General features: G+C 42.4%; 1 protein-coding gene across 2 annotated transcripts in view; it reads left to right on the top strand.

The window, feature by feature from the left end:
- ZNF385A (zinc finger protein 385A) overlaps positions 1-14,157 on the top strand; it is a 233,078-nt gene that overhangs the window by 203,873 nt on the left and 15,048 nt on the right. For both annotated transcript variants that reach the window (XM_040425855.1, XM_040425856.1), the window contains one exon: positions 4,588-4,750. In XM_040425855.1, coding sequence (XP_040281789.1) covers positions 4,588-4,750 — 163 coding nt within the window. The remainder of the gene's footprint in view (positions 1-4,587; positions 4,751-14,157) is intronic.

Genomic DNA, 14,157 nt, shown 5'->3' with positions numbered 1-14,157 from the left:
CCCCCTATTATGAGTTCGTAGTCCATAGTAGGAACCTCCCAGGTAGGTTTCACCTGCTCATACCGTTGGACCTGGGGTGGGGAGTTCTGGGGTTTACCTGCCCTCCTCCCAAAAGATTCTTAGTGGCCTCATAGTGTTCCACCAGGTCCACCATTTCCAGGAGACACCTGGCCGATCCAGAGCTGGAGAGGGGGTGGCAGCGCACTCCAGAATATGTCAGCCAATAGTCTATCCAGCATAGCCGTGGGACTCAGCACATCAGGCTATAGCCACTTTTGCAAAAGGTAGAGTAAGTCATAATACTGGGGTATCGCGGGCTCAGCTGGCTTAAACCCCCACTGATGTACCCGCTGGGCCTGGACCAACACATTTACCCCCAGTCTTGCCAAAATCTCACCCTTTACCTTTGGGTAGTCGGCTACTTGATCGTCCGGCAAGTTGAAATATACGTGCTGGGACTCTGATGCCAGCAAAGGAGCAATGACCTCGGCCCACTGGTCATGGGTTTTCCGTGGTGGGCACTTTCTCGTACATCGCCAGGTAGGTTTCAATGTTGTCTGCAGGTGTCACTTTAGGGATCGCTGCACGGACTGCTTTCCGGGCATCGTGGACGCTTGGGGTTGCTCCTGCTGTCTGCAAAGCCATTTCGTGTTGTAGCAGCAACTGGTTGGTCTGTTGCTGTTGCTTATTAGCCTCCCGTTGATGCAGGTTGGTCTCTCGCTGCTGTAGATTAGCTTCCACGAGGGCCTTTACAACAGCATCCATTTTGTCGATGGGGTCGGGTTGTAATACCGCTGGTTTGATGTACAACATACTACCGTGCCCAAAAATGCTAACCAAAAAAATATATCGGCGTTCACGCCAGCCTCACTGCACTTGCTTGCATTCTCCACCAAATGTGGGAATTCGCTCTGGTAGTTAGGATTAGAGGGTTCAAAACATCAGTGTTGGTTCAAAACATCAGTGTTATTCACACGTGAAAGCAAAACAAAAATGCTTGTGATCGTTCACACACATGAAAAAGTTCATATACAAAACATTCACCTTTTCTCCTGGGTGTTACTTCACGCCCTGTTGGAAGTACTGCTTTGTCAAGTCCACAGGCAGGCGTTAGGCGGCCTCTTTGCTCTCACAGGGGTCTGAGCCCTCCGGCCCGGCTCAAGCCGAGGATCCCAACAAAGCCCTCAGATCACAGCACACAGACCTCCTGAGCTCCACTGTCAGACGGAGGTAATCCTCCTCACCTGGCAGTGCTGGCTGTTTTTTATGCCTGGCAAATCCCGGCCCTGAACATGGGGAGTAGTCACCCACCCAGCACTTTGACTACTCCCAGTAAGAGCCGTCCCGAATCAGCTATTACAGCCATACTAAGTATCAAGTTGTCAAACAGCAACTGCTGCTGACACATAGAAACCGGCTCTTACTCCACCGAGGCCAGGAACCTCGATGACATGTACCTATCATCCACGATGATTCCTTGTCCCTTCTTATAGCATTTAGAGAATTGTTTTACTGCAGCCAATTTGACTATAGACACTATGGAAGAGTTTTCTAGATATGCTCTGTCACCTGTGTAGAGGTCAGGAGGGAGTAAATAAGCCTTGACAATTACCTACTGTGAATGGTGGATTCTGTGTTATCAGACGTGATATATGTCATTCTAATCCTGCCTGTGATGATAAGCAGATGCAGTAAAGTAATCTGTACAAATTAAAAGTCACGCTTATTATTAGGCTTAGTGTCCAGGGCAAAGACTGCAGGAATTTATGTTTTTTGTTTACCTATAGATATTACCATTGGAAATTAAAGATAACCACCAAAATTCTGTAAAACTATAAAAATGTGATTTAAACAATAGGTCATTTTCTCATGACAATTTTCCTTTAAAGGGGTTGTCTCACTGTGGAAACTTCACTATAGATACACTAACTGCTATATGTTACAAAGCTGATGCGGATCCACTGAACAGATCTGGCTTAGGGCTTCTCTTAAGGATTATTCTTTCCCAAGGTGATTTCAAATCTATAGCAGATCCCTTCTTTAGAAGTTTTAATCATTTTACTCATATGTCCCAAGGAAGAAATTCCTATGTCAACACAAGGATATAAAGCAGAGAAAGGGTTTGCCATGCCCAAGTTGTAACGCTATCACTATTTCAGCATTTTAGAAATGTTTGTGAAATACAGTATTTTAGAGAAGATAAAAACTGAGAGTCATTGCTACCTTTTAATGGGTATCTGAAAAGATAATAAATAGCATGCTTTTCAGAATACTTAGGTTTCTTCATGGTGTTTATTTTCTTTTTGTGAAATATATTGTAACTTTTAGATCATCATAAATGATGGTTCTCCCAAATTCCAGCTATTACACTGTGCAGTGGTAATGAGTAGAGTTGTTAACTCAATGAACACACAATTGTCCTATAAGCCTGCAGATCTGTGTTTTTGGAAGAAAATAAAACTTAGACCGGTCGTGACCGCCACCTATTCCGCTGCAGTCCCCCCCCCCCCCCCCCGTCCCCCCAGGCACCATTTCTGAGCAATAAATACCACTAGTTTCGTCTCTCTTTGGGGTTCTCCCCCCTGATGTCAGTGTAGGTGCCTTTGATGTTTAAGGTTTTGAGGTGCAAGGCACCAGGGTCCCTTGGTGCAGCTGCAGTAGTGCAGGAGACAATGAAGCCAGGTTAACATTTTTTACAGTTCTCAGCATGCAACGGACTGGCAGATATTATAGAAATGTACAGGTAGCTAATAGGCCAAGATATTCCTTTAAAGCAATGTTCCTTACGCTGCACTTCTATGGCTGAAATCTTGTAAAATGCATCTGGGCATAGGGTGTAGAACTTCTCCTTTATGCAATGTTACCACAGGGTGGACTCGAAACGTCAGACTGTGCACCTTTTTTGAACAGGTTCCTGTACTTATAGTCTAAATCCACACTACCCTCTCTGGGATGTGGACATTCTTTTACACAGAGGGCTAATCTGCACCAATATATGTTTAGGCACTGGATGAAAACTCCTGAAGAAGTGTGCTGCAGAGCTAATACTTCCTCTTTAGACACTTTGGGGGCACATTTATTAAGACTGGTGTTTTAGACGCTGGTCCTAATAACCCCTATACCTGGCAGTGGATCCGCTGGCGTTATGAAGAGGTTCAGGCCTCTACATAAGACCATTTAGACCATTTTCTATGTCTAAAACAGGTGTAGAAAATGGTAAATGAGACTGGCCTACCGGCCCGTCCCCTTCGACCGCCCACTCCACGCCCACTTTTTTAGACCTTGGTGTCGCAATCTGCACCAGAAATATTCCTAAATGAGGTATATTTCTGTTTCATAAATGATCCCCCTTATCTCTACAGAGCTTCTACTCTGTACCTCTCTCTCTCTCTGGCCTGCTTTTCCAGGTAAAGTTCTTTATGGCCTTAGCCTGGCTGGTACCTAGCTTGTGTGTCAGCACTACATTTTACATCCACTCTCTTTGCTGTCCAGGCACCAACTCACACTTAGGCCTCTTTCACACGACAGTATGGCTTTTTCAGTGTTTTGCGGTCCGTTTTAAACGGATCCGTTGTTCCGTTTTTTGTTTCCGTTGTGTTTCCGTTTCCGTTCCGTTTTACCGTTCCGTTTTTCCGTATGGCAAATACAGTATACAGTAATTTCATAGAAAAAATTGGGCTGGGCATAACATTTTCAATAGATGGATCCGCAAAAAAACGGAACGGATACGGAAGACATACGGATGCACTTCCGTATGCATTCCGTTTTTTTGCGGACCTATAGACTTGAATGGAGCCACGGACTGTGATTTGCGGGCAATAATAGGACATGTTCTATGTTAAAACGGAACGGAAAAACGAAAATACGGAAACGGAATGCATACGGAGTACATTCCGTTTTTTTTGCGGAACCATTGAAATCAATGGTTCCGTATACGGACCGTATACGGACCGCAAAAAACGGCCCGTAAACGGGGGGAAAAAAATGGTCATGTGAAAGAGGCCTTAGACTTTAGATTGCTCTAAATTGCTCATTCCCTATGGGGAAGGGAAACACCTCCACCTAGTAGCTGATGTGTGTAACTATGGCCTATCAATACCTTGTGCACAGAAACTACTACTGTTAATTTTAGGTAGGTTATGTCGTCTGATAATATATTATTTTCCCCATTGGCTTGCTAACAGTAAAATAGATGGTGCCATATGCTTGGTATGAATGTATCATGGGGTTGTAAATTCTGCAATCTATAGGAATGTATAGGAATTCTCAGTTATTGGTCCTTCAGGAATATCTATGAGAACATCACTTAATTAATTAGTTGGGAATAAAGAAAATGTCTTATTTAAATTATACAGCTTTGCATCCACTCTCCTGCTGTCACCAAATGCTGCTTTCGCAGACAGAGCCGTCATGATCTAGTGACAGCTGGGCAGCATACAGTTACAGAGCGCTGCACATGGCATCTGAAGCTTTTGTTAGTGCTGCACCTGACATTAATACAGACCATTATAGCCCTGTGCATGATCGGCTATTATGCTACATGAAGGCTGTAATAACTGTTGTAATGAAATTTTCTTTTTCTTGCAGAGTCAAGCTGAGGCACATTATAAAGGGAATCGACATGCTCGAAGAATTAAAGGGATTGAGAATGCCAAAACCCGACAGAAAGAGGGAGGGCAAGACGGAGAAAGAAACACGCCTATGATCAGCCCTGTGCCCAGTGCCAGCGAGAGTGATACAGACAGCAAAGGTGACTGAGATGTTACATTACATCTCCTTTCCTTAATCATCCATGTCAGAACATAGTTGTTGTCATTAGGTTTGCCCGTCAGCGTAATGTGCAAATAGGCGATGTGACTGCAAACAATGTCAGTGCATCTCATCTTCAGAGCATTTACCCACCATGTTTGGACAACCTCCAAGTGCAAGCAAGGTTGACTGCTTCACCATGCTGTACATCTAGCCAGAAATATCCTTCGGGATATAACTTTACAGCTAAGCAAAGCCTTCCTTCAACCAGGGCAAGAATTTAGTTTCCCGGTCTCATCCTGTATGTGAGTACCAGTCGGTTTATTGGGGACCCCTCCGTGCAACTAGTGATATGACCACAGTATTACAAATGAACAATTTTCTAATATACATCTATTTAAAAGTTGGCTCCCAGACTTTTAATACATACAGTAGCCTCTCCCTAAAGAAAAAGAAATGGTACGGCCCATTTTAATCCCGTAAAATGCATCTATAGAAGAGCTGGACAGGACTAAATATGGTGTCATCCATGTGAGCCGTCACGTGTCCATCACAAGTGTCATGTGACCTGGCTTTCAGTTAACTGCCCAGGTAACAAACAAGTGAATAGTAGTGTATTGAGGAGCAGAACATGCACAATATATACTGTATCACTGTCTGCAGCAGCACTTCAACATCATGTCTTTCAGTGTCTGTGTACAAACAGATCTGTATGTGTGTGTTGTCTTTGTTTTTTAACACTAAACTTTATTAACAACATGACAACAACTAGAGACAGGCAGCCATTCTACAACATTATCCCAGATAGCAAGGATAACTTGCCACAAACTTGTGGCAGGGTTAAATTGTAAGTCTTGTTAACTTGCTGCACACATTATCTGGCAAGTTGTACACTTGCAGAGAACTTGCAGCACAAGTTCTAGTTGACACTTTTTCAACTTGCAGCAAATTTGCTTGGCAAGTCTCTAGCAAGAGCATAATAACTTAACGAGAACTTGCAGCAAGTTTGCAAAAGCAAGTTAATCTGGAGACTTGCAAAGCAGACTTGCTACAAGTTTGAAACATACTTGTGAAGCTTGGCAAGTCTGCAATAGCTTAGCAAGTCATTTTCAAAATTGCAGCACAATTATTTGCTATCTGGGATCTAGCGACAGGCAGCCATGTAAATACACAGAGTGATGTAGTTAAAGTAATAACCACAATAAAAGAATTATTCCTACACTAGTCCTATTTACTTATCACCTGAATCTGTCTTGTGTGCTGACCCAGCACATGTATGTCATGTAACACGTCTTTTTACTGAATATCCTGGACTATATGACATGAAGAGTGCCCCATGATTAATACCATGTTTCCGTGAGGTCATGGATACATTACACAAGACTAATACATGATCTATACGATTCTACTGCATATCGGGATCAACTGCCTAATATAAGAAAGGTATCTATGCAGAGTTTTAAATACATGCATATTAGAAGATCGTGTGATTTCCGATTATATAAATAAATGAATGTAAAAAATAAAATCTGGAATATCCCTTTAATTAGTTATTAATCATATTCAGTTAATTCAACAGATATGCACAAGGATAGTTTTGCAGACGATATAAATAGGCACAAATATACAGCACGCCACTAAATTGACTCAACAGCACCATAATGTGTTCTGGATCATATCAAATCTTAATGGTGCTCCTCAGGGATCTAATTTGAAGGGCATGGGAAATGTAGTTGCTTTGACACCGGGGAAGATGTAAAATTGTGGCATCCTACATAGAGGTTTACGAATTATACATTAAGACTTTCAAACTGTTTCCATATGGGCCTGATAGGACATAGCATTAACACCTTGCTTCCCAAAGTTCTTGCCAAGTTGGCATTATGTAGCTAAATTGTTTGTCTCTTTGTAATTTAATGTATCTAATATCTAAGTATCTAATAAGTGAGAGGCATACAGTATGTACGGCAAGTATATGAGAAGAACGTGTGCGGCATCTATCTTATGTGTAAGAGGCATCTGTACGGCAAGTATCTAATATCTGAGTGGCTGGATTGGGTTCCACTGATTTATGGGCCTCTGTGCATCTGAACCTGCTGCACAGGTGGTATGTCTACCCCTGTAATAAGCATATTTTAAACAAAAACTTCTAACAGAACATCATATAAGATCTATATCTGTCCATACATTGAATAAATGGCTCAGAATCATCAAGTCCTAATTGCAAAATGTTTTATTTAGTACAATTCCTAGCAGCAGTGGTGACCCGTCATTTTGACATCTGCTCAGATGCGACGTCTCTTAAAGGGGATTTCCAAGACTTTAATACTGATGACCTATCCTCTGGACACTCGGGACCCCCTCCAATCAGCTGTTTGAGAAAACAGCGGCTCTCGCAGTACCGCAGTGGCCTTCTCGCTGCTTTCCCTAGGCTGAGTGACGACACGTTCATCGGACACATGCTCTAGGCACAGCTCAACCCCATAGAAGTGAATGGGGCTGAGCTGCGATACCAAGTACAGCCGCTGTAGAATGCGCAGCGTTGTGCTTGGTGGGCAGAGAGAATGCCACGGCAGTCACAAGAGCACCGGTGTCTTCTCAAACAGCTGTTCGGCCCCCACTGATTCAGATGACACGTCATCAGTAATAAAGTCTCGAAAAACCCTTTTAACAAGGTGGATCTTCTCACATGAGACATATCACGGGTACAAAATAAATTTTTTGACGATTCCCTAATCCAAATTACTTGTGTGACAATTCTAACCTATATGCATTTTTATTAAATAAGTGCTACATGGGTTTTGTAATCATTGCTCCTTTTTTCTTTATGTTTGGGACATTCATTCTCTGTAGAGGTCCTGTCAACAGGCACTTACAGCCAAGACTTGTTCAGATTTACTGTCAAGTATTAACATTTGGCACTGGCTTCTATGTGCTAGTGCTACGGCCAAATGGTGATGCCTATGACATAATCTTCACCTTACATAAACCTAGCATGGAGCTTGGACCATGTAACATTTCATTTGATGTAATGGACCTTCAGAATATGACCTTTCATGTAGGTACCAACAAAGATTAATGTAGACGACTCATGGCTGGATGAATTTGTACAACATCTTGAACACACACTACATCTCCGTAGCTGGCATTGTCATTCGGACTCTGCTTAAAAATGGTCTTGGCTTTTTCCATTGAATATAATTCCTACAATCTGTTCCGGGCTGTGAGGTGCTTTTATATGTTTAGCTTTGGCTTCAAGACAACAGGAAAGGCGTATGCCTAAGCTTAAAAGAGTTAAATGTGTAATTATTTCTCTAGATTTGGCCACTTATTGAATGTTGGATAAATTCCCTTAGAGGCATAGTCACCAAAAAGCATTACACCCCTCTTTCCAAGTCCTATATCCCTCAAAACAAAGGAGCATGTCCCTCGTGCCCTCACTTTTATTAAGCTGAACATGTGCATCTTATTATGTTTAATTGTGTGCCGTGAGGTTTGTCTCTCTTTATATGAACTTAGGACATTTATGAAAGCTGTTACAGAAGTTTTGAGGTGTTAAATTGTCTTATGTTTTGGTGTTCACAACAATTTGAACAAAATTTAATGGCTTTTGGCTTCACACCCCCCAATAGAAGTTGGTCTGTTTTGGAAAATAGATCTCTTTTAAAGTGCATTTATGACATGTGACACATGCCTCAAAATGTTGCAGCCAGTTGCAAAGTACGTCAGGTAACCCCTTGGCGTACAATCATTACACGTGTGTCGAAATTATAAAACCCATGAGCCATCTCATAAGTTTGGCGCAGCACACATGCCCATCCATATTCAAGCCGGAGTTAAATTAGCCATCTTACTTATGAGGATTTCCGTGCAGTCATATACTGTAGCAGTAATGGGTGTGAGCCGTGTATGCATCCAGGTATAGCGGTAACATGGAATAAGTTCTGTTTTTATGAAGAACATATGGCTGTATTATGTCATAATAGAAAATGAAATTGCCTCAGCAGCGTTGGACCAGATTGTACTTGTGTGAAATGCGTGGATTCTCTTGCGTGCCGTTGAGTCTATGTCCTCTCCAAACTGTTTTATGACATTTACTCTGAATGGTGATGAAGCCTGCCAAGTGTTCCAGACACGTTCTGCAACATGAAATTCCCTCTGACGGTCAATAAGAGAAAGACCATAAAATGTTTTATTGCTGAGGCATAGTTCTCCCATTTTGTCCTAAAATAAACGACAGTACTTTAGTCAATCCCTGGATGGAGAAACGAGGTGCATGTGTTTCTAGATCCATTCTGTGTATCTTTTTCCTGCATCATATTCTTGCACAATCTATTGGCGACATTTGGGCGGATATATTAGTAAATGGACAAATTCTTACAATACACTGTAATATTGGATAGGGAAAGCCTGGCATCTGCATTTGCCGGATTTAGCTCTTGGAGCCCTCTCCTCAGGATAGCCCCATTTTTATTCCAAGAAATTATTTTGTTCTGTTTTTGCTCATTTTTTTATTCCAAAACCTCTATTATATGACTCTATATTAGGTACAGTATGTGTTTCAAACTCAAGTATTGGGATCCTTCTATAAGCCCTTTTGTATGGGTCACGGACTGGTGTTACTTTATATTTCTCCAGACTGGTATATCTGTAATTCGATACCCAAACAATAGAACTACGGCTCCAATTATAAGTACAAAAATTCTCTTTATTAAATAAACACAATCACATTGTCATAAAAACAGGAGTAAACAGGTATGTTTACTGCTGTTTTCATGACAATGTGATTGTGTTTATTTAATAAAGAGAATTTTTGTACTTATAATTGGAGCCGTAGTTCTATTGTTTGGGTATCAAATTTTGTAAAATGTGTTAGGGCTCCTTTTTACTTTATTACTACCCGGTGTATTTAATTGGTGGGTGGTATATCTGTAAGTAGCAGGATGCTACAGACGGCACTTCATTCTAATCCACTGCTAGGGTACGGCCACATGGTCCAGTTTCTGCATGCAGTTTTGGAAGCCAAAACCAGGATTAAAATAAATAAAAAAGAGAAGTCTTCCCTGTCTGGTGTACTTTCTCTTCTTTTATGATCCACTCCTAATTTTGGTTATCAAAACTGCACCAGAAACTTGACCATACGTCTATACTTCTATGTGGTGCAGTCCTTTTACGATGTACGGTAATACATCTTTCCTATTGACAATACTGTAACCTGGGGACCAGTGCAGGAATCCAGCAAGCCAGCAAAAGGCAACCGTCATATGCAGTCTATGTGGCATTGTCTTCAGTTTCATTCATTCACCTTGTCAGCGTGAACAATCCTACTAACCAGGCATAATGCCTGGTAGGGTTGATCATGCTGAGTGCAATAACCCCTCTCACAGCAATCCAATGTGTCGTTTTTGAGAAATTCATAATGTTATGTTATACTTATGTGGTGCACAGAGCACTGAGGAGTAGACCTAGCCGCTTGGAGCATCGCTTCGCCTCCACCATTCACCCTTTGTGTCACGGCTGAGGATGGGGAAGTGTACAAACCCTTATCACACTGCAGCTGTTACAGCAGGCAACGACATGCGTGGCAACCGTGTCCTGGGAGTCAGCCAGAAGGCCGAGACACTGCCACCACATGTACACAATACAACACGTTACCTCGGGCAGCCACAAGTGAAGGGAAAATGTCACAGTGCACACACTCAAACTTCGTGCACACCAAACATATAAAAAGGCACACCTACAAAGACAGGTTGCCAGGTGTAACCGCATGCAGATTGCAGCAAGGTGCCAAGCACAAACATGTTGCCAGCGGCAACCACATGTGAGGCAACAATCCAGCCGCCCTCACCATGTGATTGAACAAAAACCAAACCGCAGGCAACAGCATGCGGATCAGGAGTCACGACCATAACCATGGTCGTGACACTTTGCCATTCTTTTTCCCCTAATGATTGACAGGGCCAGGCAAGCTCACTGTTCGGAAGCCTGGCATCCAAGTCTTCCCCTTTGGACAACCCCTTTAAGGTTACACATAGAATTTAGGATTTGATCAAATCCTAAATTCTAAAGATATTTGCAGGATAGAAATTCATTGGCAGTATTGGATAGTATCTGGCTTGGCAGGGACATACCCATCTGAACCTTCATTGCAAACTGCTAGCAATTCATTAATGAGCCTCTACTGGGAATAACAGAGGAATGGCACAATATCATTACATGGAATGCAAGTAGTTACTAAAGCAGACATGTCAGGAGAGGTGGTAGGTCCTCTTCAAGATGTTTTCCATTTCCCTGACTAAGACAACTTTCTAGGTCATATGTGTGTGAGCTCCGAGGGAGATTATTTGTCTCTGCACATATGGGTGACGTGCTGAGCCAAGAGCTTTGTGCAGTGCATGTTCGTGATCTCAGTATCCTCTCCGTTCTTGTTTATTTGTTGCTTTAAACATTCCTTCGTTCCCTTCTCTTATTCAAAGCTTATTCTGCTATTCACCAAGATTCTGAATTCTGATATATTTGACCCTAATGCCTCAACATAGACATTAGGGTTGACATTCCATATTTCTTCTGCATTGAGGGCAACACTTTATTAACCATAAACGTAATTCCCATCATTAATTGTGACCTTGCTGAATTCATACCGTCCTAGCATGAACGGTGCTTTCTACTTGCAAAATCCTTTCATTCACTCATCATCTAAAATGGAGTAATGGTTCTTGACTCTACAGGGAAGTTTTCTACACAACTCCTTTTAATGTTAGTTTATTTGTCCCTAAAGATCTGTATTTGCCTTAGGGTTCTATTCCTCATTTAAAGGGGTTTTCCAAGCTCCTGATATTGGTGACTTATCCTTAGGATAGGTCATCAAGATCCAATTGGTGAGGGTGCAATAAAATGCTACCCCACCTATCAGCTGTTCCCTCCAGCCTTCAGCACTAGAACTAGTATTGTGAATGAAACAGGAAGCACAGCTCCGTTCAAAGTGTAGTGGCCGTGCTGGGTTACTGCAACTCAGCTACCATTGAAGTAAATGAAATATGTTCTGCAGTAACAAGGAATGGTCACTACACTTTGAACGGAGCTGTGCTTCCTGTTTCATTCAAGAGCTAGTTCCATCACCGGAGGCTGCAGGGAACAGTTGATCATGGAGGCGCCTTCACCGATCAAATATTAATCACCTATCTTGAGGATAGGTCATTATCCTGAAAACCCCTTTGGTAAGAGCAGAGCCTTATTTAAAGGGAATGTGTCTGTTAGGCTGGAGGCTCATGTGCGTTGCTGTCCTGCTGTCCAAGCAAGCACAGGCATCGCTCCATTCTCCCTGTGCGTACTGGGACTGGTACTCAGTGAAAGGCGATTCAGACATCAATCCAAGAAAGGATTCTTTACAGTTACAGTAGTCACACTATGCCCAAGAGGTAGTAATGGCAGGTGCTAAGTCAGTCTTGCCAGCTGACAAGATGAGGGTAGACTGCTGTTCCAGACACAGCTTATCGCCAAAAGTGGCGCTGTTTCTGGAAACAAAAGCAGGCACTGATTTTTATTCCTCAACAACCCATTTAAATCTCAAATAGTAATGCAGGTTAAACTAAATTCTTTATGCACAAGGTTGCCTTTCTTATGCTACCTGGGATGAGGTGAGTGAGTCGTATTTTATGTTACGCATTGAGCTGGTTGGCTTTCCTTATTGACTGCACCCTGACATTAGACAGATGGTGAATGAGCCATTAGTTCTGGACATTCTCCTTCTGTGTCATATAAACCTGGTTGACTGCCCTATATACTGTAAATGTCATGGTGGAGGAGATGAGCTCAGTTAGAGGAATCTCTTAGTGTTAGGTTTGGATGCAGATTTATGAATCCCATTCTGGTCACAGCACGCCCTCCATGTTTCTCACATCCACCCTTGCACATTGAAGCCTCGCTGTGTGATCTCTATTCAGGCTCTGTCTTTTGTGCCTAAACACATACTGCGAACCTATATATCTTCCTGTTTGAAAACCAGGGCAAAAATAGCCGAGATATCAAACAATAAAACTGCTTTGAAAGCCACGTTTCTTTTTTTTGAGATGATGCTATTTTAACCGACTTTTGTAACCTGGAAAGTTTCCTCAGAGCCGTCCGTCCTTGCCTCCATTGCTGGAATATATCACCGCTGTCATTTCTTACTTTTTCTAGTGAACTTTTTAATACGTTGGCATTTACACGTAAATGATCATGATGTTCATAACATTGCGCAGCTTTGTTTTCACTCACATGGTTCTGCTTATCAGGCCCTTATTTCTTGCTAGACTCTTGCACAGATGGTAAAAGATCATTTCTCTAGCTGATAGACTGACCATGTCTACTAAGCTGCAGAAGGCTTCATTATGTTGTCAAGGAAATGAAGTTTAAACAGCTGCAGGGAAATTATATACTCATAGTAAATGCTCCAGAACCGGGACTGGTGGACATCTTGCTCCACATAGAGGAGTGATGGTAGCATATATCAATATGTGCTGCATGTACTTTTTCTCTGTACTTTCACACAACAATCCATATGAAAATGAGCAGGTAAGTGCACCGAGGGTGGGTCCAAGCCAAGCACCCTTACTCCTCCCTCCCTCTCCTCCCTGATTGACAGGGCCAGGCAACGTGACTATGCAAGGGCTTTGACCTTTCAGTCAAGAAGAGGGAGGAACAAGGGTGCATAGAATGGCCTGGACCACGTCTCATTTGCATATGGATTAAAAGTACCTTTTCTCCAGAATGAAGAAACGCATCGGTAAGTGAAAAGTATAATTACATTCAGCTTACTTAGTGCAGTGTGTGGAGGCATGAGGCAGAGAGGATGGGAGTGGTGTCGGTGACCTTGGCTACAGACTTCTTTGCATATAGTGAGATCTATTAAGCTTAAAGTTTCCTATCATACTAAAAGAACAGACTGATCACCTGTTTAGCGAGAGTGCTATATTAAGCAGATGCCAATATAGTGAGAGTGAGATGAACAAGTTGCATCCCTTAGTTGAGATGGGAAAGATTGAGCAGATTATAAGAAAGAGGCTTAACCCTCCTCCTCTAATACACAGTCTTGGGAAAGTATACATGGTGACAGTAAAAACTGTGCTTGACATATTCAATGCCTGTGTGAACCATCTGCAAAACTGCTTCAGTAAAATACAGTGAACTTGTTGCATTAAACTCTGCCTTCTTACTGCACTACACTCCCACCTTCATCACCAACACATCGCATTACCAGCCTGTCTGCTGGATCCCTGCCTTGCACCTGAAAAACCAGTTACAGCAAGGACAACTCTACTACCATCAGACAGAGAGCCCCAAAATCTAAATGTGCCCCGAGGGAAGAAAAGATGCACCCTCCTATCACTGCACTTCCCAGGTAGCATGGAGTGAAAGCTGCAACCATGT

Source organism: Bufo bufo, chromosome 3 (assembly GCF_905171765.1).
Source record: "Bufo bufo chromosome 3, aBufBuf1.1, whole genome shotgun sequence".
NCBI classification, from domain to species: Eukaryota; Metazoa; Chordata; class Amphibia; order Anura; family Bufonidae; genus Bufo; species Bufo bufo.
This window is presented reverse-complemented; position numbering and strand designations above follow the sequence as displayed.